A 27,306-nucleotide genomic window follows, 5' to 3' on the forward strand; every position below is an offset into this window, starting at 1 on the left:
AGCATTAGGTAGTAGATAAATTCCTCTTATCCTTGCTCCCTTTTCCTTCATTGCCTTTTAAATCCTTCATGCCTAATATTTTAATGTAATTACTTTTTATTAAAGAAGATTTGTGAATACAAATGCTTGCATTAGTTAAGATGAAATTATATACAAACAGTTTTTGGACTTTAGATTAGTGACCTGAGGAGTTCTTATGAGGCTCAAACAACATTTGTAGTTAAAAAGCTGCATCCTTAGGACCCAGCCCCGTGCGCAAGGAAGCCGCCTCCCTCCCAGAGGGGCTGAGGAAACACACCAGAAGCGCCCTAGCAGGGAAGAGGCAGCAGACCGCCTCCACGCCACAGCGCGGAAGGGAGGAGCCACGTGAGGCGGGGAAAAGCTCCGGGCGCCGCTATTTGAAATCAAACAGCCTCCGCGCTTCCCATTGGATGCGCCGCACCGCCGCGTGACTGGCTTCCCACCAATCACGGGCTGTCGCGCGCCTTTTCGAAAAATACCGTTTGCAGCGAGCTCCGTTTCCGTTCACCTTCCGCCACGCCGGAATCGCTGTAGGTCAAAAGAGTCCGGCCGCCGAAGATCGCCTGCCCCGGCTGGCCGACCCCGCTGCGCCCCCACAGTCATGGCGGATGTCAGCAGGTGAGAGCGGCAAGAGTTTCTAGTGCCTGCGCGGAGTCCGTGCTGAGTTTTGGCTCGGCGCATGGATACATCCGCGGGTATCAGTGGTGTAAGCTGGCGGTGCGAGCCACCGGCGCGGCTCGGCGAGTGCTGGCGCGCGCGGGAAGGCTCAGTCGGCGCCGTGCTCTGAGAGGAGGGGCCGTGGCACCGGCCCCTCGGCGGGGCTGGGGAGCCGCAGGTGCGACCCGCAGGTACAAACCGGCCCGGCCGCCGCCGCCGCGCTTGAGGTTGCGGGGGAGCGCGGTTTCGCGGGGAGGAAGGGTCGTTTAAAGCGGTTGGGTGGGGGGGGGGGGAGGGAGGGGGGAAATGGTGCTCGGCGAGCACAGCTGTGAGGTTCTGAGCGCCGTGGGGATGAGCTGGGGTGAGTTGGTTCTCTCGGTGGCCCGTCTCGCTGACCTTGGTGGTTGTCCGCTCTCCTGCCCCGTTTCGGCAGCGGGAGCTACGATGCACCGGCACTGCCCGCCGCTGTGACCACACAGATCCTGGGCTGGTACTGGTGGGGTTTTAACTTAGGCTGCTGCAGCTCCTGTGGTGTTTTTCGCTTGTAGGAGTTAATTGAAAGCGTGAGCAGGGCGCTTTGGATACGGAGAACTGAAGACTGCTGGGTTTTGTTTTGCGTACAGGTAAAGACTTCTTTTAAGGGTGCTGTCAAAGTTATCCTGGTGTGTTTTAGTTGTGGTGGTGGTGTTTGCTTGTTTGGGGTTTTTTCCTCCCCAGTACTTTGTTTATGAAAGCCAGTGAAGAAGTTCAGAAGCGCCGCTTATAACTGCATTGATCTCATGTTTTTAGCGTGCCCCGTTCGAATCTGTAATACTTTATGGTGCATTTGAAACACGCTGATTTGAGGATTGCTTGTACCTCGTGCACACTCAGTTACAGGGCTACAAAGATGCTGAGGGTACTGGAGCGTCTCTGTGAGGAGGAAAGACTGAGACCTGGAGGTCTTTAACCTGGCGATGAGCAGCCCGAGAGGGGAATCTCCTCAGTACTCAGCCAGAGCTAAAGGACCTGTTAGGAGCAAAAAGATGGAGCCAGACTCTTCTCAGTGGTGCCCAGTGACAGGACAAGGGGCAGTGGGCACAGATTCCATCTGTACACGAGGAGAAAGTTCTTTCCTGGAGTAGACTGCCCAGAGAGGTTCTGCAGTCTCCTTCTCTGGAGAGCTTCCAAACCCACCTAGCCATTGTGATCCTGTGCAAACTGTTGTGGGTGCCCCTGCTTTAGCGGGGGGGGTTGGACTGGATAATCTCCAAGTGACCCTTCCAACACTCACTGTTCTGTGATATTCATATATGAAAGGAATAACATACCAGGTTGCACAAGTGTGGTGGGGTTTGTTTTGCAAGTTAAATGCAGTTACTCTGTGTTTTCCATTTGTGCACACAGGGGTACCCTTGCCACCCCCTCTGCTGTATCAACAGCCTATCAGGAGATTGTAACAAGCACTGAACTTTCAGCCTTCTGTTCAGCTGTTATGCTGCCAGTGCTTAGTGATCACGCCATCATTTCTTACTTCTTCAGGAGGTTACAGCTATGTTTAGTTGGTCTCTATTTACTTTAAAATCAAGTCTAAGACTTTTGAAGTAGAGGACAGAATGTAAATGTTTGCATTTTGTGAGGACAGGCTGAGAGAGCTGGGGTTCTTCAATCTGGGGAAGAGAAGGCACCAGTGAGATCTTCTGGCGGCCTTTCAGTACTTAAAGGGAGGCTAATAGAATAGAATAGAATAAACCAGGTTGGAAGAGACCTTCAAGATCACCGCATCCAACCTATCACCCAACACCACCTAATCAACTAACCCATGTAACCAAGCACCCTGTCAAGTCTCCTCCTGAACACCTCCAGTGACGGCGACTCCACCACCTCCCCGGGCAGTCCATTCCAATGGGCAATCACTCTCTCTGTGTAAAACTTCCTCCTGACCTCCAGCCTGAACTTCCCCTGGCGCAGCCTGAGACTGTGTCCTCTTGTTCTGGTGCTGGCTGCCTGGGAGAAGAGACCAACCTTTGCCTGTTTACAACCCCCCTTCAGGTAGTTGTAGAGAGCAATAAGGTCACCCCTGAGTCTCCTCCTCTCCAGGCTAAGCAGCCCCAGCTCCCTCAGCCTCTCCTCATAGGGCTTGTGTTCCAAGCCCCTCACCAACTTCGTTGCCCTTCTCTGGACTCGTTCCAGCAAGTCAACATCCTTCCTAAACTGAGAAAGAAAGCGAGGGACAGACTTTTAAGCAGTGCCAGTTGTGATAGGACAAGGGGAGACGGTTTTAAGCTAAAAGGGGGGAGGTTCTCCTGTACAATGGAAAAATGTCTCTAGAAGTAAAAAAAAAAATAAATTGTTAAATGTCTAAAGCATTATTTGGATGAGTATTGTGCTGTTCTTTTCCAGGTAGGAGTCCTTACGCTTGAAGATGCCCCTTTTGGGGAATATTGTTGTAATCAAACGGAACGGGACTGATGGACTTAGTTTTCCACTCACTGAAAGTTCTTGTTTATTTGGAAGGTGAGAATTAGCTGAGTGCTTTAACACTCTTAAATAATCTCCATGATGTCTTTCCTTGGGATTGTTTCTGTTAATAGTTATTTGCAAAAATAAATGTTTGTGAATGATATTCAGAGGAGGAAAAGTGATTCTGGACTAGGAGTAATTGTAAGGCTAAAAACCCGGATTTTTGTTACTGCTTTTTGTCCTTTTATTGCTAGAATTTCTTAAGTGCATTTTTTTTTTAATTTAAAATTTTCTTTTAACTACACTTCTAGCCAAAAGAAATGTGGGGAAGGGATTAGAAATAGCACGCATTTGACATGCCAGTGATGGTTTTCTTTTACCTAGAGACTGTTTCTACGTAGATGGCTAGTGAAGAGAGGTGAGGAACATCACACAGGACGTCAGTGCTAGCTAGAATTAATATTTAAAATTAAGGACTTATACCTCCTTCTTAAGTCTTGAAACTCATGTTGATTTCTGGGATTGAATGATAATGAGAGTTTAAGCTCAATCTAGCTATTTTATGTTAAAGATAAAATTAATATACTCAAAAGGTACCAGTGAAGATTTGACTAGGTGATCTTGTAACAGACTCCAAATAAAATGTTTTTCTCTGTCACAAACTAGGTCTGTTCAGCACTTTACTGACTTGATAGGTATTTTACATAACTAATTTTTCAGTCCTGAATCACATTCCATAGCGAAAGTCTAGGAGAAGTGCTCCAGTGTCAATCACACTCTTCTTTGGCTTCAGCAGGGCTGCCCAGAGAGGGATACTTACTGGTACAGATATTGTTTCCTGACAACTGCATCCAGGAGGGGTGTCAGGTACTTTTGTGACAGCATCACTGCTGTGATAGCTGCTGTATTTGCTCTTCAAGAGCTCCAGCATGTCAAAAAGATAAGACATTATGTTAAAAAGAAGAAAGAAAAAGTTGTCATGCTTAGAATGCAGCTTTCTCTTACAGCTGTTTAGAAGGTAGATGATCTAATGAGGTAAGACCAGTGGTCATCTACCTTGTACTCAGCACTGGTGAGGCCATACCTTGAGTACTGTGTTCAGGTTTTGGGCCCTCACTAAAAGAAGGACATTGAGGTGCTGGAATGGGTCCAGAGAAGGGCAGTAAAGGGTCTGGAGAACAGGTCTTGTGAGGAGTGACTGAGGGAACAGAGGTTATTTAGCCTGGAGAAAAGGAGACTGAGGCTAGACCTTCTCGCTATGTACAACTCCATGAAAGGAGTAAGGTGTGGGTTGGTCTCTTCTCCCAAGGAGGAAGTGATAGGATGAGAGGAAAGGGTCCCAAATTGCACCAAGGTATGTTTAAGTTGGCTATTAGAAGAAACTTCTTCACTGAAAGTGTTTTCAAGGACTGGAACAGGCTCCCCAGGGAGCTAGCTGAATCTCCATCCCTGGAAGTGTTTAAAAGACGCAGAGATGTGGTGTTGAGGGACATGGTTTAACACCAGACTCAAGAATTAGAGAATGGTTGGACTCAATGATGTTAAAGTTCATTTAGAACTGAAGCAATTTGTCATTGTATGATTGTAACAAATTCCTAAGAGACCTGAAGTGCAGGTATTTTCAAAACATACTCCACAAGTCTTCAGCAACTTGCAAGCTGGAAGACAAGTAAACTCAAATCACCAAACAGCTGCTGTAGGCTGGTTTGGTTTATTTTGTTTTGGGGTTTTTCAGAATTGGGGTATACTGCACTCTTCCTCCTCCTTTTTGTTTTCCTCCCTCCTCCTTTTTGTTTTCCTCCCTCCTCCTTTTTGTTTTCCTCCCTCCTCCTTTTTGTTTTCCTCCCTCCTCCTTTTTGTTTTCCTCCCTCCTCCTTTTTGTTTTCCTCCCTCCTCCTTTTTGTTTTCCTCCCTCCTCCTTTTTGTTTTCCTCCCTCCTCCTTTTTGTTTTCCTCCCTCCTCCTTTTTGTTTTCCTCCCTCCTCCTTTTTGTTTTCCTCCCTCCTCCTTTTTGTTTTCCTCCCTCCTCCTTTTTGTTTTCCTCCCTCCTCCTTTTTGTTTTCCTCCTTCTATGGATTCCCTAATGATTGCAGGAGTGTGAGCTCCTGTTATTTTTTTTTTTTCATCAGTTGGAATTAATTTAGAAATATTCTAGTACCACCAGTAATACATTTTAATTTCTTTTCTGCCCAAGTGTTGCTTTTTTTTTCAGTAATAGCGAAAGTTTGATCACGTTATAATAATTTGTTTTATAAGTTATTCATAGACTCATCAAATAGTTTGGGTTGGAAGGGACCTTAAAGATCATCTAGTTCCAACCCTCCTGCCATGGGCAGGGATACTTTCCACTAGACCAGGTTGCTCAAGGCCTTTTTGACCTGGCCCTGAACACTTTCAAGGAGGTAGCATCCACAACCTCTCTGGGCAACCTGTTCCTGTGTCTCACCACCCTCGCTGTAGTTCATTCTCTTCATGTCACAACTTTAGAAAGTTTCATGCTGCTGTATTATTATTAGCTGAAAATTTGGGAAATCACCTCATTTGATAGCAGTTTGATTTTAATTGTTTTCTTTTGTGTGCATTGACACTCCAAATTTATCCCCCCCCAGGAGACCAGAATGTGATATTCGCATCCATTTGCCTCAAGTCTCAAAAGAACATTGTAAAATTGAAGTAAATGAAAACAAAGAGGTAAGACATGCACATTGCAATGACATGTGTAACATTCTTGCATCTCACTGAGCTGCTAAAATGTTTGTTTCAATTTTTAGGCAATACTGACTAATTTAAGTACAGCAAATCCTACGAAGCTGAATGGAGGGTGTTTTCAGCAGCCTGTTCCCCTGAAGCATGGAGATGTGTTAACTATTCTTGATCGTTCTTTCAGGTAAGTGCAAGTAACACTGTTAACAGCTTGATCCTAGAATGTGTTCTGCAGGCAAACAATATAGATAGCTTTGTGGATGCAGGCTCTGCTGCTGGATCACCAAATCCCAGCATTGTGGAGGGTTGGAAGGGACCTCTGGAGATATCCAGTCCAACCCCTTTGCTAAAGCAGGAGAACCCACAGAAGCTTACCTGGGATCACAGCACCCAGATGGGTTTGGAATCTCTCCAGAGAAGGATACTCTACAACTTCTCTGAGCAGTCTGCCCCAGGGCTCCAGCACCTTCATTGCAGAGAAGTTTCTCTTTTTGTTTATTTGGAACCTCCTGAGTTCCAGTTCATGCTCGTTGTCCTTTGTCCTGCTGAATACCACTGAAGAGTGTGGCCCCATCCTCTTTCCCCCAGGCCTTACCTCTTGCTGAGCACTGAGATGATCCCCTTAGGCTGCTCCTCTCCAGGCAAAACAGCCCCAAGTCTCTCACCTTGAAATGGCATAAATAAACGGGAGAAAAAAGTTACCATCTTCAGAAACAGAAGTTAATCTGATTTCTTTCATATTTCCTTACAGTGTTTTACAGACCTTTTTCAGAATTCAGGATTGCTTCAAGATAATTTTTTATCACTTTTATATTATGTTAAGCTAAACCAATAAAGCTAGAATTGTCTAGAGAGATCGCTTAGTTTCTGCAGTTATTTTTAGAGGAAAATTTAGAAGTGTTTTTATGTAGTTAAAGCCTTGAAAAGTGAATTGTGGGTATTGTTGCAGTGGACAGCTATTTCTAGGTCATTTATCTTAAAAATGAGAATTTTGTCATCAGTTATTTGACAAGAATGGTTAAGGTTCCTTCAAATTCCTCCAGATTTGAATATCCTCTCCAATCAACTCTGAGAAAGAGGCGTTCTAGATCACCAAAAGATGAAACACTGCAGGTAATATTATGGCCCCAGACTTAAATATACTAAGTGTCAGGAATAAGATGTGTTTCCCTGTTTCCTTCTTTTCTAACTAGCTGTAATTTTTCAGACTACCTTTCTGTTTGAAAAACACAAATAAACTCCTTCAGATAAATATTTCTTTTAAAATTAATATTTTATAAAGTTTAGACTTGCTGGTTTCTGCTAATAGATACATAATAATCTATGATGTTACTAATACAAGTAAGATATTAAAAATTAATCCTTAGCTGTTTCCTAAAGAGGATGGGATGTGGAAAATGCAGAGTACGGGCCTTGGATGCCCTCATACTTGAAATGGGGAAATGCCCTGGAGAATGAGCATTCTTTCCTTCAAAAATAATCTGTTCTGTGTGCTGGCACACTGATGTGATGTTGGAATGTATAAATATCAAATTAAACCTGTGTCTGAATAATTTATTTTCATTAGTTTCTGGGTTTGTTCTCAGGAAAGTTTTCTCACTTGAAGGGGATGCTGTTATTTGTGAGTACTGTGGCTATGCAAAAACATTTCATTCTTTTAATGTTGTAGTTGTTTAAATAAAAATTCTCTGCTAGGTTTGGTAAGAAGGTGAGCAAGGGAGGGGGACTTATGCTAAACTGTGGAATATTTGTTGCTCTGCTGTAATATTGTACAAATTTACAGGTTCTTCATCTTCAGCAGGTGGCAGAAGTGGAATCATGCAAACAAACTCCAGGATCTAAAAATATTCATGCTTCAGGTTGGTACCTGCCTTAATGGGCGTTTTGTTTCCCTCTTTCCCTTAACAAAAACCAGACTGAGCTGTGATGAGCTGATCCTACGTGGTTGTCTAATCCTGTGCTCATAGATTTGTCTTGTGGCAGCTCTGAAATGGATCCCATAGAAAAACAAAAGCATAGAATCCCAAGTGCACTCTCAGAATATGGGATAAATTGCAGATTACAACCGAGAATTTATTTATATACAGCTTAAAACATTTAGGATGTTTCTTTTAGGAGAGACATCATTATTGTTAACAGAGCTTTATTCATAGTGCTGTATCTTGAACCTTGGTTGACAGGAGAAAAAATCTTATCTGTGTTCATGGAACTCATATTTGTAGCTTTGAAGGTTTTAAGTAACTGTGCATTTGTGGTTTTGTTTTGCTTTGTAGATAATGCTGAATGTGAAGAAAAAAAAGCCAATGAAAACAAGCAAGCTAGAGAGGAAAATATTTCCAAAACTTTACCCAGCAAATTAAAAACACCCAAGTCTTTATACAGACCACACCAATCTGTTAAGCAAAAGGGAATGTCTCCCTTTAGTAAACTCTATGAAAAACTGAAGAGTGAGTTTATAGTGCAAAAACCTCTGCAAGGGGGAAATGCACTTCAACAGGCTGCCAAGGAAGATGCTAAGAATGTTCTGTTGGAACCAAGTGCTCCAATTTCATCATCAAGCTGTGTGCAAGATCTTGGAAGCCTGACTAAAGAGAAAGAAAAGGGCAGAAGGGAAAATACTGAAGAATATAAAATCACAATGAAGCAAGACACGAACAGCTCAGAATTGAACCAGATCTCAACTGGAGGAAGCGCTGCCAAGAAGAGTTTCACTAGAACTCCTCAAACTTCTGCTTCTAAGCAGGTCTTGGGAAGTACTGGTAAAAGAAGTCACTTCAGGGATCGTAAGGAACTGAGTACAACAGGTGGATCTAAAGATTCTAAAGTTCCAGTCACACCCAGTAAGGAGAATGATGGAAACGCGCAGTTTTTACTGGAGCAGTGCTCTATAGAATGCTTGGATTCTACAGGGAAAACAAAAAAACGCACCTCTGCCACGCATAAACCTGCACAGACTAGTACAGCAAATGTTTATGAAGCAGATGTTCTGACTACACCAACATCCAGAAGGAAGGGTCCTCGATCTCATTTTGTATCACCTACCAGTGAAGCGAGTGGAATGAATCCCGTAACTGCTGATACTCCAACCAGTCGATGCCGTCTGTCACTGAAACGTAAATCTCTGTCAGAAGCGTTAGCTGAAACTCAACAGGAAAACTCAGCTTCCAGAAATGGTGATCTCAACCAGCAGCCTTTGGCAGAAGATAAATGCTTGAAACAAAGCAGTGAGCAACATACACCTGGAAAACCTGTGAAAGAAGTGCTGAAAGAAGTTTGTGATCAAGCAGACTTTGTTGACTCAAAAGATGGATATTGTGACACTCCTGCACCTCTTCCTAATATCAAGAGTTCCAGAAGAAGTAACAGGCAGAGTAAAGAATTACCAGACAAAAATGTCTATTCTGAGACATTATCTTCAGAAAAGGTAGTATCAGAACTGGCATCTCCAGCTGGGCAGAAATCTGGCTCTGGAAGAAAAAAGGGTAGGCCAAGAAGCTCTGGACTGTTAAATGAGAAAGCATTGGAGACAAGTGCTGTTGAAGAACACCACGAGGAGACTACTGGAAGAAAAGACAGTGGCACTAGGGAAGAGCTGACTACAGAGGAGTGTCATCAGAAACAAGATATGGCAGATGCCAGTGCTACAAGACCTCGCAGGTTGTCATCAAAGAGAAGGTCTTCTGGAAGTGCAGCTGTACTAAAAGACAGTGAGACTGTCTCAGAAATGAGCATTTCTGGCTTGTTGGCTGGAGAAGAATCAGGTAAATATGTTTAATCCCTTGCCTTGTTGATTTTGTATTGGAGAAGTTCTTATAGTGCTTTGGTAGAAATCATTGCTGACCAATTAGTTCTAAAATAATGATCATGTTCTTATAACTGAGCATGAAAACACACAATAATATAGAGAAAAGTTTCCTCAGCTGAATCTGTTTCTCTTTAACTTATGGGTGGATCAAGATCAGGCTGAACAGCAGCTCAGAGGGTTGTGATCTTTGGTGCAGTCTAGTTATAGACCTGTAGCTCAGTGTTCCCAAGGAGTCTATACTGGGTCCAGTCTTGTTCAACATCTTCGTCTAAAACCGGGATGAATGGACAGAGTGGACCCTCAGGCAGTTTGTTGATGTTGCAAAACTGGGAGGAGTGGCTGAGACACTGTCAGTCTGTTCCATTATTCACTGAGATCTGGACAGGCTAGACAGTTGAGTGGAGGGGAATTTCATGAGGTTCAACAAGGGTGAGTACAGAAAGAAGTAACTCCCTGCGCCAGTACACTGGATCTTCTCAATTCTTATCACTATCTAAAGAATGAGGGGCAAGAGGATGGGGCCAGATTCTTGTCAGTGGTGCACAGCAACAGGTAAAGTGGCAACAGGCACAAACTGGAATCCAGGAGGTTCCATCTGAACCAGAGGAAAAGGTTCTTTGTTGTGAGGGTGCTGGAGTGCTGGAGCCCTGGAGCAGGCTGCCCAGAGAGATTGTGGAGATTCCAAACCCATTTGGACATTGTGATTCTGGGCAACCTGCTCTGGGTGACCCTGCTCTGGCAGAGAGGTTGGACTAGATGATCTTCAGAGGTCCCTTCCAACCCTCACCACACTGTGATTCTGTGAAATTGCCTTCTGATATGTTTCTGACTGTAAATTACACAAGTAAGCACTGTTTTCTCTGCTCTTAAAATAGTGACTTGAATTCTTATATAGTAGGAATGTTGTCAATTGTTGTTTGTAGGCAAGAAGAAAAGTATTTCTCAGAAGAGGAAGAGTGGTGATACGTTACTTCAGCCTTTAGGAAAAAGAAAGAGAGTTTCTTTTGGTGGTCATCTAAGTCCAGAACTTTTTGATAAGAGTTTGCCTCCTAACTCACCTCTTAAAAAAGGAGCAACTCCTGCCAGACTGAGCCTGCCCTTTGGGAACTCACCACGTGCTGTTCTGAAGAAGACTCAGGGGCTGAAGCACTTTGCAGTCCAGGTAACTGTTAAGACTATTTAATGTGAACAGAATTTCTAAACTCCCTAACTTCTGAAAAAGACCAGTAACCCTTATTAGATGTCTGTTGGGAAGTGGACATTATTTAATTATTCATTTGCACATATCTGAAAGGTATCTGAAGGTACCTGAAATCAAATTTTAATCAGAATTTTTAACATTGTAGGAACAGGCTCATCTTACCCTTGATACCTTACTGTCTTTGCACAGGAAGTAGGTTTTTATGCACCTCACATGCTGTTGTTCGTTTTCCTGCGTGTGGGAGTGTATTTCTGTATGATTTTGTTTAGCAGCAGTGTCTACAATCTCCAGTTTACCATAAATAACAGCAAATGGTTTGTTGGTAAACTTTGCAAGCTACTGTCACAGAGTTAGAAAACCTTTCCTGTTGATTGAAACTGGTTTAGAAGTGTGCAGTGAACTTCCTAAGAGCAAAACTTTTGGATAAAGTAGAACAATAAATTCAGTTTATTTATTCAGTTGAGTTTACCTGTGTCTTGTGAGAATATTTTGACATTTAAAACTTGTTACAAGTTTGTTTTCCGAGAATAACCTTAAATAGGCTTTGTCAGATCTTCTGATGGTATTTTATACTACTCTGGTTTTCAGAGCTGTAGCATTTGTAGTTCAGCTACGTGCAGTAACATTTTATCTCTATGTGTGTGGTCTTTTTTTATCTACCAGGAGCAGCAGAAAGAAAAAATGTCACCAAAAACTGTGTCAGCCCAGAAATCCCCAGCAGCCTCAGCCCCAATTTCTGGGAAGGCAGCACTTAATTTTACTTCAGGTTCTCCAGCACCATACAAAAAAGGCCGTTTCTCTGTCTCTCTCATCACACCGCCATTCCCAATTGCAGAAGAGCAGGACGCCATTGAAGAAGGCGTGAATACAGAGGAGAAAGGCGGTGCCCAAGTGACAACACCGAAATCTTCTCGCATTAACCAAGATGAGAAAACCTCTTTAACACCTGAGCGGTTAATAAGAAATGCACAACCTACTCCGAAGGTCACTCCCATGAGGAGGAGAAGTGGGGCTGTAGCAACTATCAAATCCCAAAGAAGAAGCGGTGCCTCTAATGCCAATTTACTAGGTTTGTTTCAGCAGTTAATTTTTAACATGGTTTCTAATCCTTTAAAATGCAGGGACAAAACTGGAATTGGCCTCTTTTGATATGTACAGGCCACCAAATGATTTGCCTGTCTGCTGATGGTTGTTGAGAGTTCTCAGTTCTTTCCAAAAAATCATTCTCTCATATTCATAAAGAAAAATGCTAAAGCATATATAGAACAATGTTTAGAACACAAATTTTAAGTTCAGAAGTTGAAAAATGATAGAATTAAGATTCTCTTTACAAGATTAGTTGCAATGGTGATCCTTCAAGATCATCCTAGTGTTCCCCAGGGCTCAGTACTGGGCCCATTACTCTTTTATATCCTTGTCAATGATCTGTACAAGGGCACCCTCAGTAAATTTGCAGATTGCACTAAGCTGGGATGGAGCATTGATCTTGAGAGTAGGGAGGTTCTGCAAAGGGATCTAGGCAGGCTGGTGAATGTGTTAAGGCAAATAAAATGAGGTCCAAGAAGACCCAAGTGCCTGCACCTTGGTCACAACAACCTAGGAGCAGAAAAAGACCTGGGGGTATCATTTGACAGCCAGATGAGGATGAGCCAGTGTGTGCCGAGTTGGCCAAGAAGGCCAACATCATCCTGGCCTGGATTAGGAATGATGTGACCAGCAGAATCAGGGGAGCAATTGTCCCCCTCTACTCAGCACTGGTGAGACCACATGTCAAATCCTGGGCTCAGTTTTGGGTCCTTTACTGCAAGAAGGACCTTGAGATGCTGGACTGGATCCAGAGAGGGGCAACAAAGCTGGTGAAGGGTCTAGAGCACAAGTCTTGTGAGGAGGGAGCTGGAGTAGTTCAGCCTGCAGAAGAGTCTGAGGGAAGACCTGTCTCTCTCTAACTCCCTGAAAGGAGGTTGGAGCCAGGTTGGGGTCTGTGTCTTGCAAGGAACAAGTGATAGGGTGAGAAAATGACCTCATGTTGCATCAGAGGTTTAGGTTGGACATTAGAAGAAACTTATTCACTGAAAGGGTTCTCAAACACTGGCACAGGCTCCTCAAGGAGGTGATTGGATGGTTTTGACAGTATTAGAAGCGTGGTGACAGGGGATCTCTGCTTCTTGAAATGTTTATCTGTGAAGAAACATAAGGTGTTTCTGTCATAAATTAAACCCATTTGACTCTTTCAGAGTTAAATTTGAAGGTGGCCACCAGCACCACCATTCACCTAGGAATTTATGTTGCTCTTTATTATCTCCATTTTTCATAGCATCACTTAAAATGGTGTCATCATTATTGCTACTATTACACAATGAGGTAAAATCACAATACTTCCTGGGTAATGCATCTGAAAGTATTAGTAGTCTTTTAGATTACTAAATGTTGGTTTTATTCAGTGGCTTTGATTTTTCTGTTTAATAACAAAAGCATTTCACAAATGTTAATGACACATTGTGTTTCACCACCTCTTTAAGTGGTTTTAGTGTCAGTGTATCAGTTTCATTGTGTAATACGAAAAGAAAACCACAATTCTTAGATATGTTGAATGTCTACTTTGTATCCAAATTCAACCTCTTTGTGTTTTCAGCTTTTTCAGGTAATTTCCTTCATGCTTGGCTTATTTCAGTGTATTCTGAATACTCTGGCAAAAATAGCTTCTGAAACTTTTTGTTTACAGACTTTCCTCAGCTTGCACAGCAATTCTGACGAGAGAATAATAACATCTCTTTCTTTGGGAACAGCCTTCCCCTTTTTATCTCTACTTAAAATAATGGTTCCTTTTATATGATCCCTGTCTTCTCACAGCCTAGTTCTAAAATAAATGAGGCAAGTGTCCTCCCAACTTACAGCTTCATTTTATTACACAGCTTCTCTGCTGTGTACAGAATGATTCTGGGCTAAAGGTAACCTTGCCCTGGGAGTTTTCAAAGTATGTTATAAGGAGAAAGTGATGTGTGAAAAAATTATGGACTGTCTGTGTAGATCTAAATGCTGCTGTCAGCAGTCTAAATAAATAATTTCTTGATTAGAAAATTCCATGGGAAAGTGGTGAAAGAAAAGTTGGATATGTTTCAATTTTAAGCCACTTCTTTGATGTTGAATTTCGTGTCCCACAAGGGAAAAGTTCAGGTATAATAATGAATTAATCTGAAAAGGTCATTGCCCCTTACAGGAATTGTATGGATGGAATTGGATCAGCATTTGGTTCTAGTAATATTTGAAGCATTGGGCTTCAAAGTAGTATAAGATGGATTTAGATTAGAAATTAGGAATAAATTCATCCCTGTGAGAGTGGGGAGGCACTGGAACAGGTTGCCCAGAGAAATTAAGAATGCTGCAAAATTGGCAATATTCAGGTCCAAGTTGGATGGGACCTTGAGCAACCTGGTCTGGTGAAACCTATCCCTACCCATGGCACAGGGGGTGGAACTGGATGATTTTTAAGGTCCTTACAACCCAAATCATTCTATGATTCTATTTGACCTTAAATTAAGCTCATTATGGTTTTGCTGTGGGAATAGCCATAATGGGAACTTGGACGCTTGATAAACTTTATCTGAAATTGGGGGTTCCAATGGAAAAGGATTCCCAGAGTGCTTTAGGTGCTGTCTGGTGGTAACACATATTTCCTCTGCCCAACTGCAGCTAATCTATAGAGAAGTAATTACAAACATCCATTTGTACAACTAAGAATTAAAGTGGTTCTTTCTCTTTTCCTTCCTAGTTGCTAAATCTTGGGCAGAAGTGGTAAAACTGGGTGTTGCAAAACCACAGATAAAGACTGTTAGGAGAAGTGCCCGAAAAGGAAGAGCTCTGAAGAAGACAACTCAATCATCAAAGGTATTCCTTTTCTATTCCTTTTTTTTTTTCATGTTTCTTTTTGATGTTGCATAACCACAAACATTTTGTAGATATTTTACTACAGAAGCTGGAAGCTTATAAGGTTTGAATATTGCAGAATTACAATCACAGAACAATAGGGATTGGAAGGGACCTCTGGCAATTAAGTAGTCCAATCTCCCTGTCAGAGCAGCTTCACCTAGAGTAGGTTGCACACAATGGCATCCAGACGGGTTTGGAATTACTCCAGAGATGGAGACTCCACCACCTCTCTGTGCAGCCTGTTCCAGTCCTCCATCACCCTCAAGATAAAGAAGTTCTTCCTCATTGTTTAGGTGGAACTTCCTATGTTCAAATTTGTGCCTGTTGTCCCTTGTACTGTCACTGGACACTAATGAAGAGACTGGCCCCACCTTTTTGACACCCACCATTTACCTGTTTGTAAACATTTGTTCCAGTTTGTGCTCATTGTCCCTTGTCCTGTCACTGGGCATCACTGGCAGGAGTCTGGCCCCATCTTCTTGCCCCCCACAAGCCCTTTAGATAATGCTGAACATCGAGAAGATCCCCTCTCAGCCTGCTCTTCTCCAGCCTGAACAGCATCAAGTCTCTCAGCCGTTCTGTGTAAGAGAGATGTTCTATTCCCTTAAACATCCGCATAGCTTCCATTGGACTCTCTCCATTAGTTTCCTGTCTCTTGAACTGTGGAGCCTAGAATCAGACCCAGTACTCCAGATGAGGCCTCAGCAGGGCAGAGTGGGATATGATGAAGAGGTGTTGATGTCTTTGTCACAATGTATATGAGAAAGATTTTTATATGAAATCCATCTGTTAATTACACTTTTGGTCTTACCCTTTCTTTTCCTCTCTGCAGACTCCAGAAAGAAAAATAAAAGGCCATTTTAGTACAGGTCATGCAGATTCACCTGCTACAATAGTTGTAGGTAGAGCTTATTCCACTGCAGTTAGAACGTCTGGACGGGTCCCTAAAGTGGTAAAAAATCCTCTATGGAAGCTGAACATGAACATGGATGAAAGCTTCACAGGTAAATTTTTGAAGTCTAGTGCTCACTCTACCAACTGTTGTTTTATCAAAGCATATGCTCATTTATCTGAATATAATTTATAGGAATGACTGAAATGTTTCAAACTCCAGAAAATAAGAGTGCAAAAGCATTACCTTTGGTTGCTGTGCAGAAGGCTGATGTTACACCAATATGTCCTGCAGAGGAAATGTCTGAATTGCACACTCCTGAGGAAACTGGTATGTTTGTTCTTTGGAAAGAAGGGGAATGGCTTAAGTATATTTAAGGGTAGTGATGAGTCTCCTGCTTTAGACAGCCTATAGGTATAGGTAGACTGAATGTACTGAGATGAAGAAACCCCTAAAAGACGTTGGATTAAAAAAAATCAATGGATTTTATCTTGTATTAAAAGAAATTCTTGTAGTTCCTGTTAATTTTTGAGTAGTTGCTGTTATCCATTCAATTTGGTATGAAATACTGAAGATTTGTTTCAGGCAGAACTGTGTACTTAAAACATGACACTGTGGATAAATCTAAATCCAGTGATAAAGTTTCATGGCAGGGAGAGGAATTTTGTGTCATCTTGCAGGAAAAAAAAGGGTCAAGTTAGGATGATTTGTGTGAAGATGGTATTTTGTTGTGCAACTTTTGCTCCCAAGCTTGCCTGTATGACTCAATTCTTGACAGTTTAGAAGAACTTAGCATCTACAAAACACCAAAATCAAGAGTAAATTTGCCAGTATTTAACAGTACCAGTTGAAATGTACTTTGGTTTACTTCAGATGTTGCAAAAAGTAGACTTAGTTATAACAAACCTTGCTATAACTAAGGGAGTTCAGTAAAAAAATAGTGGAGTGATGTTCATCCACCTGAACATGCATGTTATCAGCTGTAATTTAGAGCTTGGTGGGCAACCAAGCCTTTAATCTTATTTTCTATACACATCAATCTTTTTGAGTGTTATGACTTCGTTAGTTTCATAATTTAAGGAATATAATTTGAGGAAAAAAAAAATTATTTCTTAATCCTGCTAGACCAGGAATTTGAAAATACTTAAACATCTTATGATGAGAATCATGGAATGGTTTGTGTTGGCAGAGACCTTTAAGGGTCATTTAGTCTAACCCCGCCCTGCAGTCAGCAGGGACATCTGAAAGTAAAGCGGGTTGCTCAGAGCCCCAGACAACCTGACCTAGGATGGTGCATCTGCCAGCGATCTGGGCAACCTAAGCCTCTGTCTCACCCGCCTCATCATAAACAGTTTCTTCCATCAACTCTAAATCTGAGATTACAGTATCACAGTATCACTTAGGTTGGAAAGGACCTCGAGGATCATCGAGTCCAACCTATTAACACAGACCCCATAACTAGACCATGGCACCAAATGCCACGTCCAATCTCCTTTTGAACACCTCCAGGGACGACGACTCAACCACCTCCCTGGGCAGCCCGTTCCAATGACGAACGACTCGCTCAGTGAAGAACTTCCTCCTCACCTCAAGTCTAAACCTCCCCTGGCACAGCTTGAGACTGTGTCCCCTTGTTCTGGTGCTGGTTGCCTGGGAAAAGAGACCAACCCCTTCCTGGTCACAACCACCTTTCAGGTAGTTGTAGAGGGCAATGAGGTCACCCCTGAGCCTCCTCTTCTCCAGGCTAAACAATCCCAGCTCCCTCAGCCTCTCCTCATAGGGCTTGTGTTCAAGGCCTCTCCCCAGCCTTGTTGCCCTTCTCTGGACATGTTCAAGTGTCTCCATGTCCTTCTTAAACTGAGGGGCCCAGATTGAGGGGAGACCTCATTCTCTACAACTACCTGGAAGGAGGTTGAAGTGAGATGTAACAAATAATAGCACAAGATGAATGTCCTGAAGTTGCACCAGGGGATGTCTAAGTTGGACAAGGGAAAATTTCTTATCTGAAAGAGTTGTCAAGGCCTGGAAGAGGCTGCCCAGGGCAGTGATGGAGGCCCCATCCCCAGAGGGATTTAAAAGCCATGTAGATGTGGTGTTGAGGGACATGATTTAGTGCTGACCTGACTGTGCTGGGTTAATTGTTAGAATTTGATCCTAAAGGTCTCTTCCAAACAAAATGATTCTATGATTCCAAATCAGTTGTTGATGCACATTTTTTGGATTTTTGTTTCTATAAGGCTTGGGCTGTTGGAAGCCATTTTGCTTAGTTATGCAGCCTTTAGAGTCCTTTAGATTTTTGCTTAATTTTTTTTTCCAAATTATTTAAATCTACTACTTATTTCAGGAGAGATGATGGTGTCACCATTAAATAGTTCAGATGCTTCAGAACGCAAACAAGATAGTCCCAGCATTTGTCGCTTCCTGAGAGAGACGCAGTCTCTAAAGCCTGTGTTTGATGCAATGTCCGTAAAAACCCCTAAAAGAAGAAAAGCCCTTCTGGAAGAAAATATTAGTGTGGATAGCTCATCAATAATTCCTGAAAAACAAACATCTCAGGTGAAATTGGAACGTAAAAAGAGGACTCCAAAGCAAAAATTGGAGCCATCTGAGGTCATGTCAGGTATTGAGCAGCTCTTTAGGACCCCAAAGCAAAGGTCGGAACCAGTAGAGGCCTTGTCAGGCATTAAACAGCTCATGAAGACACCAAAGCAGAAGTCAGATGTGGTAGAAGCTTTATCAGGTATCAAGCTGCTCATGAAGACCCCAGAGGAGAAGTTGGAGCCTGTAGAGGCTTTGTCGGGCATCAAGCAGCTCATGAGGACCCCAAAACGGAAGTTGGAGCCAGCTGAGGTCCTATCAGGCATCAAGCAGCTTCTGAAGACCCCAGAGCAAAAGTTGGAGCCTGTGGAGATTTTGTCCGGCATCAAGCAGCTCATGAGGACCCCAAAGCGGAAGATGGAGCCTGTAGAGGTTTTGTCTGGTATCAAGCGGCTCCTGAGGACACCGCAGCAAAAGTCAGAGCCAGTTGAGGTCCTATCAGGCATCAAGCAACTCATGAGAACCCCACAGCAGAAGCCAGAGCCAGCCGAGGTCTTATCAGGCATCAAACAACTCATGAGAACCCCACAGCAGAAGCCAGAGCCAGCCGAGGTCTTATCAGGCATCAAGCAACTCATGAGAACCCCGCAGCAGAAGCCAGAGCCAGCCGAGGTCTTATCAGGCATCAAGCAACTCATGAGAACCCCACAGCAGAAGCCAGAGCCAGCTGAGGTCTTATCAGGCATCAAGCAACTCATGAGAACCCCACAGCAAAAGCCAGAGCCAGCCGAGGTCTTATCAGGCATCAAGCAACTCATGAGAACCCCACAGCAGAAGCCAGAGCCAGTTGAGGTCCTCTCTGGCATTAAACAGCTCATGAGGAGCCCACAAGAAGAGACAGACCCTTATACTGATGAAATTGCTTTTGAAAGATTGCTGAAGACTCCACTACAGAAAAGAGAAGCAGCACAAGATGTGGCATGTGTTAATTTAAAGAAGAAAACCCCGAAGGTGAAATATCAGCCTGTAGAAGACATGATTGGGGTCAGCCGTATTTTCAAGTCACCCAAGGAAAAAGCTCAACCCATAGAAGATATGTTTGGTATTAGTAGATTAGTGAAGACTCCAAGAGAGAAGCAGCAACCAGTGGATGATTTTGTGGGTCTGCAAAGGCTTATGGCAGAACCCAGGCAGAAACATGCTGATTTTGAAGTGGACTATGCTGGAGTTACAGAAATGTTTGATGCACCAGAGGAAATTCAGGTAAAATTCTTCACCTTTTTCAGGAAGAGATCTGTTTAGATTTTGAAGCCTATGGTTGAAGTGAATTCTTAGACCTTGTAGTATGACGTCTTGTATAGTAGTGCATTTCAAATATGCCAGGCCTGTAGACTCTGGAGGTAAAAGTACCTTCTAGGAGAGCACCTCGTGTTCATACATTCACAGAATTGTGTGGGTTGGAAAGGACCTTAGGGATCATTAGTTCCAATTTCCTCCTGCCATGGGCAAGGACACTTTTGCTAGACTTAAGGCTTCATCCAACCTGGCCTTGAACACCTCTAGGGAAGGGGCATCCATGACCTCCCTGGGCAACCTGTTCCAATGCTTCACTTGATTTGAAACTGGAAAAATGCCAATCTTTTTTGCCTTGGTAGCTTTGTCCAAGTGACTTCCTCCTGCTGGAAGACATATCTCATGACAGATTTGAACCTGAGATTTTTTTTCTCTTTGTTATGATTTCTTCTCATTATACTTAAAACACCCTTTAAATTGCTTACAAACTCCAATCAAATGCTTCCTCAGCCTTCCTTCTCAGAAGCAAGGCATACAGTTGGGGTTTATATTTTTTTTACAGCTGCTTCACATGCCCTGTAGATTAAATTTTAAGGACTTTTTCTTTCTTTGCACAGTAAAAGTCTTGAGTTTCTGACAAAGCAGGTTGCCCTGTGCTCAAGCTGATTGGTCTCTTGCCCTCAGCTCTTGGATTCATTGCTTCCTGAATGGATGCCAGTTTGATACCTATGTCATAGATTAATAGACCGGTTTGGGTTGGACAGGACCTTGAAGATCATCTAGCTCCAACACCCCTGCCATGGGCAGCGACACTTTCCACTAGACCAGGCTGCTTGAGGCCTCATTCAACCTGACTTTGAACACCTCAAATGCCTACATTTGAGATATTTGTGTGCTGATATCAAATATAAGTAGTTATAAAACTAAATTGAATTCATCTTTAGAGAGAATTGGTTGTCAAGACTTTGTTCAACTATTACGATACTTTAATTTTTGTACTGGATGGCTCCATTTATTTTTTTGTCCTCTCAGCCATGCATTTACTTGATTATTGTTTATTCTCTTAGGTCAGACCAGTAAATGTTGTGAATTCTAAGCAAGAAGATACTGCACCTCTTAATTCCACTCATGAATGTGGTAAGTACAAACATTTTAACTAGAGGAATAAAAGAATCCAGAAGGTTATATTTTTTAATATCAAGTTTTAAGGTCATTGTAGGATGGTGGGGGTTGGAAGGAACCTGTGGAAATCGACTCTAATCCCCCTGCCAAAGCAGATTCACCTAGGCAAGGTCACACAGGAATGCATCCAGATGTGTCTTGGAAGTCTCTAAAGACATCTCCTCAACCTCTCTGGGCAGCCTGCTCCAGTGATTTGTCACTCTTACACTAAAGAAGTATTTTTCTCAGGTGGTTGTGGAACTTTCTGTGTTCCAGTTGGTATCCATTGCCCCTTGTCCTATCACAGGACACCACCAAAAAGATAATTCCAAAATATATATTGCAAAGAGTGCTTTTGGAATTTGTATTGACCTCCTGAAGTTAAGGTGCTGGAATTCTCTTGCTGTAATGGGTTTTTGATGTGGTGGTGTTGGCACCTCAACCTACCAGTGTAAAAAAATCTAATGTTAAAATCTCCATTTGAAATGATCTTTGCAAACATAGCTTTAACTTATAATCCCACCATATGCCTTTAGTCCAAAGCCTGGTCTTAAATTTAGGAATTAAGATTGCTGAGACCTTATCACCCTCTGCAACTCCCTGAAAGGAGGTTGGAGCCAGGTGGGGGTTGGTCTCTCCTCGTATGCAACAAGTGACAGGACAAGAGGAAACAGCCTCAAGTTGTGCCAGGGCAGGAGGATATTAGGAAGAATTTCTTCCCAGAAAGGATTCTCAGGCATTGGAACAGGCTGTCCAGGGAAGTGGTGGGAGTCACCATCCCTAGAGGTATTTAAAAGCCATGTGGATGTGGTGCTGAGGGATGTGGTTTAGTGGTAGTGGCGGGATTGTGAGCTCTGGGCAAGAGGTTGTATTTGATGATCTCAAAGGTCTCTTCCAACCTGTGACCGTTTTAGGCTATGCCTTTAAGAAGAGACAGTTACTGGAGCACTCTAGCTGAATGTTTTGGTGTGAAAAAGAAAACAAAGCTATTCTAAACGAATTTCATTGGTAGAATGCAACTTTACATTTTAGTTTTAGTTCAGTTTGTGTTTCAGTCAGTTCTCTCTTTCAGTCTGTCTGAACAGCTGCTGTTTCTCTCTCTGAGCTTGGCATTGACCTTCAACTAACAAGATAAGAAACTAATTCTTTTTTCTTCCTTAGCACACGCTTTTAACTAACAGAATTTCCTCCTTAATAATTACTTCTCTCTCTCCAACCCTTTTTGGGAAAAAAAGGGAGGAAGGAGGAGAAGGGGGTTTTGGGGCGACCCTTCTCTCTGGAGGAGGGAAGGTTTTCTGTGTTACATTCTTTGCTGTTTCTTTCTGTATATATTGTAAATACTGCATATTGTGTATATATTCACTGCATTTCATCCTGCTTGTAAAATATAGCCCTTCCACTGTTGCTTCTCCAACTGAGTTAGCCATGGTTTGGGGTGGGGAGAGACTTTCTTTCACCACCACACAACCTCAATAGTTGTATGATTCTATAAATATTAAGTGGGATTTGTTTGAGCACAATGACTCTGGGAAAACCAAAGCTCACAGCTATTTTGATTAGATGTAATAATATGTAACTTCTGTTTGTGCTTATTTTTTATGAAAAAACTTTGAATAGGGGGAAAAAAGACACCGGTCATGGAAGACAAGGGAAATATTTCACAAGATGAAGATATCCAACAGACAGAATCAACCAGTGAAGACCAGTCTACCCAGACAACAAGAAGGGGCAGGCCACGGAAGGGAGCACATCCTGCCTCAGCACAACAGAGTGAAAGGGATTTGAATTCAAAAGAACTGCAAGAGTTGGAAACAAAGAGCACCAAAGAGGAGGCAGAAGAAATCAGTACTTCAACTTCAGTACCTAAAAAGGGAAAGAGAGGAAGGAGAACAAACCGTTGCATACAAGAGGAGGTTGTTTCAGATCAGGAAAAAGTTGAAACTGTTTCACCACGTGGAGCTACTCAAAGACCAGGAAGAGGTAAAAGGAAAGGACCAGAGGTGTTAAAACATCCAGCTGAGAATCTTGATTCTCATAGCAAAGATTCTTCAGTGGTACAAATAGAACCTGCTGATATGAAACAGACTTTGGAGGAGTGTGGCATCAATGATGTATTAAAAGCTGAAGATGATCCAGCCACAAAAGCAGAAAGTGTATCTAGCAGCATTCAAAATGAAAGTTCTCAACTGCCCACAGATTTCAAGAACCCTGAAAGCAAATCTAACAAAGGTAGTGTAGAAAACAGTGAAGAAATGTTTCTGTTACCTGAGAGGAGGACTAGAGGAGTAAGAAAAGTAAATACAGAGCCACAGATTCCATCTAAAAGAGGAAGAAGAGCTAGAAATGAACAAGTACACCAAGTTTCTTCAGAGGACCTTCAGGGGACAACAAGGAAGCTTCGCAAAGGCCCATCAGCAAAGGCAATACAAAGAGGTGAACAGGGCTTTGACAGAGATACTGAGGCCACCACATCTAGAGAATCTGAAAATGGAGCTAAACTTGAAATGAAGGTAGCAGAGACAAAAGTGATGTCTTTGAGAAGCGCTAGAAAGATCTCAGATGAAGCAAAAAAAGATGTTTGTGCAACAGCACTTGAAAATACAAACATTCAGAGAACCGAGGAAACTTCAACTGAAACACAATCACACATCAATGGCATTAAAGTATCTCAGGGCGATGAAACAGAAAATGCTCAGGAAAATACAACGGAATCATCTCAAAGATCAAAGGCAGAGTCACCTTCTGGAGAGACAAACAGAGCTAGGAGCAGGAGAGGCAAGAAAGACTCTTTGGAAGAAAAGGCTGATGAAAGTGGCAAAGGTATAAACAACACAGAACTAATTACTCCCAAATCTAAGTCAGAAACAGAAATGGACAAATCTTCTGAAGGTTCTTTGGGCTCTGTTTGTGCCCAGAGCACAGACCAAGTGAAGAAAGAGAAGCACAGCCCACGTGCCATAACAGTGTGTGCTGAGAACAGGACAAGTCTTGCTCATGGCCTACAAAAGCAGACAAGAAACCCACAGGGAATACTGAAAGCCAAGCACACTGAAATTCTGCAAGAGAACCAAGCACAAGCAAATCAAACAATGTGGAGAAGAGGCAGAGGTAGAAAAGTTAATTTTCAGCTTGAAGAAGACAGTTCCAAAGTGGCTGAAGGAAAAAGGAATTTACCTGAGGATGACAAAGTAATGACATGCAAAGACGGTCAACATGAGACTTCAGAAAAACTTTCTCCTCAAGTAAAGAGGAGCAGAAGAAAGCAAGTTGATTCTATTCCACAAACAGCTTCTTCTACCTTCATGCAAACTTTAATTGCAGATGATAATAAAGATGAGGTTTTTGTAAAAGAGCAAGATTCAGCTGTGGAAGCTACTCCCTCTTCAACAGAAGACATTCCACTGAGACGAGGGAGAAGACGAGAGGTTGCCACAGCACCTCGAACATCCAGATCTCTTTCTATTGGAAAAAGACGTGGGTTGCTAGAAGGTGACGATAAAAAGATGACTGTGCAAGAAGATCAAACTTCAGCTTTGGGAAATAGAACTTTGCAGGCAAAAGCAAATGCATCAGCAAGGGACAGAAGGAAAAAGATTGATCTAGCAGCAGAGGCAAAAAGTTCATCTTCTCTCCAGGGCAAATGTGGCTTATCAGAAACTGGTGATAAAGAAGAGGCTACTAGTGAAGAACACAATGTGCCTTTGGAAACAATGTCCTGTGCAAAAGAGAAGTCAGTAGAAAGGGGCAAAAGGAGAGACAAAGCTCTGGCATCCCACACAACTAATTATATTTCTCTTAGAGGAAAATGTGGCTTGCTAGCAGACAGTGGTAAAGAAGAAGCTCCTAAAGAAGATCAGGATGTTCTGCTAGACACTTCTGATTCATCTGCAAAAGAAAATAAAGTGAGAAGAAGCAGAAGGAAAGAAAGTGCCTTCCTGTTAGAAGCCACAAGTACCACTTCTACTCAGGGAAAACGAGGTTTATCAAAAGAAAGGGGCAGAAAGAATAATTGTAGGGAAGCAAACCAGCTAATTTTGGAAGATTCTACTTCCCAAGAAAGTATGGATCTTTCAAAAGGGAACTCAAAGCAAACAATCCCTTCACCAGCTGTTAGTTCCAGTTCACTTCAAGTTTTGCCAGAAGATGCTAAGACCGAAACTCCAGAAGAAAACCAGAATATACTTCTGGATGTAGCGCCACCAGCAAAAGAAAATCGATCACAAGTAGGCAGAAAGAAAACCACTTCTTGCAAATCTGAACAAACAAGTTCCACTTTTCTCAGGGAAAAACCTGTCTTGCCTAGGGGTAGAGGGCAGAAGAGGATTCTTCAAGAAGGTGGTGATGCATCTGTAGAAAATAATTCACCCCAGGAGCAAACAAGGCAATTGAGGAATAAGAGGAGAAACATTGAGTTGACATCAGAGGCAGCTACTTCTACTTCTCTTCATACAAATGGTGACTTGCCAGAAAAGAAAACCACTTCTTCCAAATCTGAACAAACAAGTTCCACTTTTCTCAGGGAAAAACCTGGCTTGCCCAGGGGTAGAGGGCAGAAGAGGATTCTTCAAGAAGGTGGTGATGCATCTGTAGAAAATAATTCACCCCAGGAGCAAACAAGGCAATTGAGGAGTAAGAGGAGAAACATTGAGTTGACATCAGAGGCAGCTACTTCTACTTCTCTTCCTACAAATGGTGACTTGCCAGAAAATGGTAACACTTCAGAAACTCAAAAGTGGTGTTTGACATCTGCAAGTTCTGAAAACAGTAGTCAGTCTGGAGAAGGAAAAGACATGAACCTGGTCCAGCAGGCAGCTTCTACTTCTCACAGAAGAAAATGCCCCTTACTGGCAGATGGCTTAGCACCCAAAAAGTTAAAGTCAGGTGAGGCAACAGTTTGCTTTCTAGTTTCTGTGTATAGCTGAGTTATATATAGAACTAACAATAATACCCTAATAAAGTCAATGGAGGTTTCAATATAGCAAGAAGCCTTAAGTAGGCCTATGTTATCTTATATGAATGCTTTTCCTGAGTAGAAGGGATTTATTTTATGGGCTATTACGCATATTCTTCTGTTGAGTATTCAAATGTCTTTGTGCTCTTCTATGATACATTCTCTCCATCCATAACAATAAATTGTAGGTTAGAGGAAATCTGGCTTCTAACAAGGGTGATTTCTTCTGCTGCTTCTAAGTTGATTTTCTTTTACAGATGACTCAAAAGTTTCTAAAGTAATATTTTGATCTTCTTTAAGAGCTTCTTTACCATTATCAGCTGACAAGCCAAGTTTTCCCTCTAGGAGAAGCGTAGTTAGTTGTGTGTGATGACAGAGCAGTTTCGTTCTGCTCCTTCATGCAACATGAGGCCACTTGCTCTTGTCCTATCCCTGGTTATTTGGGAGACGAGACCAAGCCCAGCTTCACTCCAGCCTCCTTTCAAGGAATTGTAGAGAGCAATGAGATCTCCCCTCAGCCAGCTTTTCTCCAGACTTAACAGCCCCAGTTCTCTCAGCTGCTCTCCAAACCTATTCTCCAGACCTTTCACCAGCTTTATTGGCCATCTCTGGACCTGCTCCAGCACAAAAATGTTCTTCTAGTGAGGGCAGTAAAAGTATCTGATCTTTCTATCTGACTTACCAGCTTTATCTGGACCCTAAAGCAGTTACTGTACATTAATTTTTGCAGGAATTTTTCTTCAGTGTAGGATATGTTTTAGTTTTTACATAGCAGTGGAAGGAATTTTAGCTGAAGTGGGAGCTAATTGGTTTTGGTGCTCTCATTAATGTTAACCTACTTTCAGAAATAGCTGTGAAGTCCTCATGGGATTAGTCTTAAAGGATATGTGGTGTGGAGCTTGTAACTGGTTTGTTGAGTTCAGAGATGTAATCTTCAGTGTGTAGTCACTGGGGACATCTTTAAAAACAACTGAAGATTGGATTTTGTCTGAAAATATTTGATTTATGGTACAAATCTATGGTTGTGTGTTGGTTTTTTTTTTGCATACAGAGAGTGAGGGAAACGGATCGCTGCAAAAAGGAAGAACAACTAAAGAACAACTTGGTAAAGAGGACATGAGGACTGCTGGAGGAACAGACAGGAAGACCAGATCAAGTGCAAGAACAAGAAAATAGCCTTTTAACAGTCACTGAGCCAATTTTATAATTCAGTAACTGAAACTAAGGGTTTTTATTCTATGTGAATTGACTTGCACTTAGATTTTAAGCTCAGTTTTTGTAAAGCAATTGATGAATTACACTATGATGAAAATTTATTTCCTGCCATGTTTACAGAGACAGCCTAGATACTTGGTTTAATAGATTTGTCTTTGGGTGGTGGTGCTTGTGCAAAGCTGCAAACCTCACAATGCATCCTTTTCTAACAGTATTTATCCCTTTCTTCTGTCTCTGTGTGTGTGTTGATCAGTACAGCAGGCAGCCAGGAAGCCATATTGCTTTACTGCCCGTTTAATTTGTAAGCTGTTTTCTGCTTAATCATTTGTTTGTTTTAAAGTCTTATTTTTCATTCCTGTTCTGTAAATACTCTTTTGAAAGCTATAGATGTATGAGCAGAGCTTTTATGCTGAGATTTTTGATAAGGTGTTTTTAAAAGAACTTAAATTCATTGTATGAAAAGTCATTAAATTTGTAAACAATTTCAGCCTGCTTTGTCTT

General features: G+C 42.3%; 1 protein-coding gene across 4 annotated transcripts; it reads left to right on the forward strand.

Annotated features, from left to right (window-relative positions):
- Positions 1 to 546: 546 nt before the first annotated feature.
- On the forward strand, positions 547 to 27,280 carry MKI67 (marker of proliferation Ki-67). 4 transcript variants are annotated; one of them, XM_068140215.1, is made up of 17 exons: positions 547 to 639; positions 1,227 to 1,301; positions 3,061 to 3,174; positions 5,729 to 5,810; positions 5,891 to 6,006; positions 6,866 to 6,935; positions 7,606 to 7,681; positions 8,096 to 9,583; positions 10,551 to 10,789; positions 11,492 to 11,897; positions 14,598 to 14,713; positions 15,588 to 15,759; positions 15,843 to 15,977; positions 17,992 to 19,448; positions 20,546 to 20,615; positions 22,257 to 25,520; positions 26,642 to 27,280. In XM_068140215.1, exons 3-17 carry the CDS (start codon positions 3,083 to 3,085, stop codon positions 26,764 to 26,766), a joined length of 7,908 nt encoding a protein of 2,635 aa, XP_067996316.1. In that variant the 5' UTR covers positions 547 to 639; positions 1,227 to 1,301; positions 3,061 to 3,082; the 3' UTR covers positions 26,767 to 27,280. The 4 variants fall into 4 exon arrangements, with proteins under 4 accessions (XP_067996316.1, XP_067996318.1, XP_067996319.1 ...); XM_068140217.1 differs by having other exon boundaries at positions 7,621 to 7,681; XM_068140218.1 differs by having other exon boundaries at positions 7,624 to 7,681.
- Positions 27,281 to 27,306: the final 26 nt, after the last annotated feature.

Source organism: Melanerpes formicivorus, unplaced genomic scaffold (assembly GCF_026170545.1).
Source record: "Melanerpes formicivorus ecotype bairdi unplaced genomic scaffold, bMelFor1.0.p_v2 SCAF_6, whole genome shotgun sequence".
Taxonomy (NCBI): Eukaryota; Metazoa; Chordata; class Aves; order Piciformes; family Picidae; genus Melanerpes; species Melanerpes formicivorus.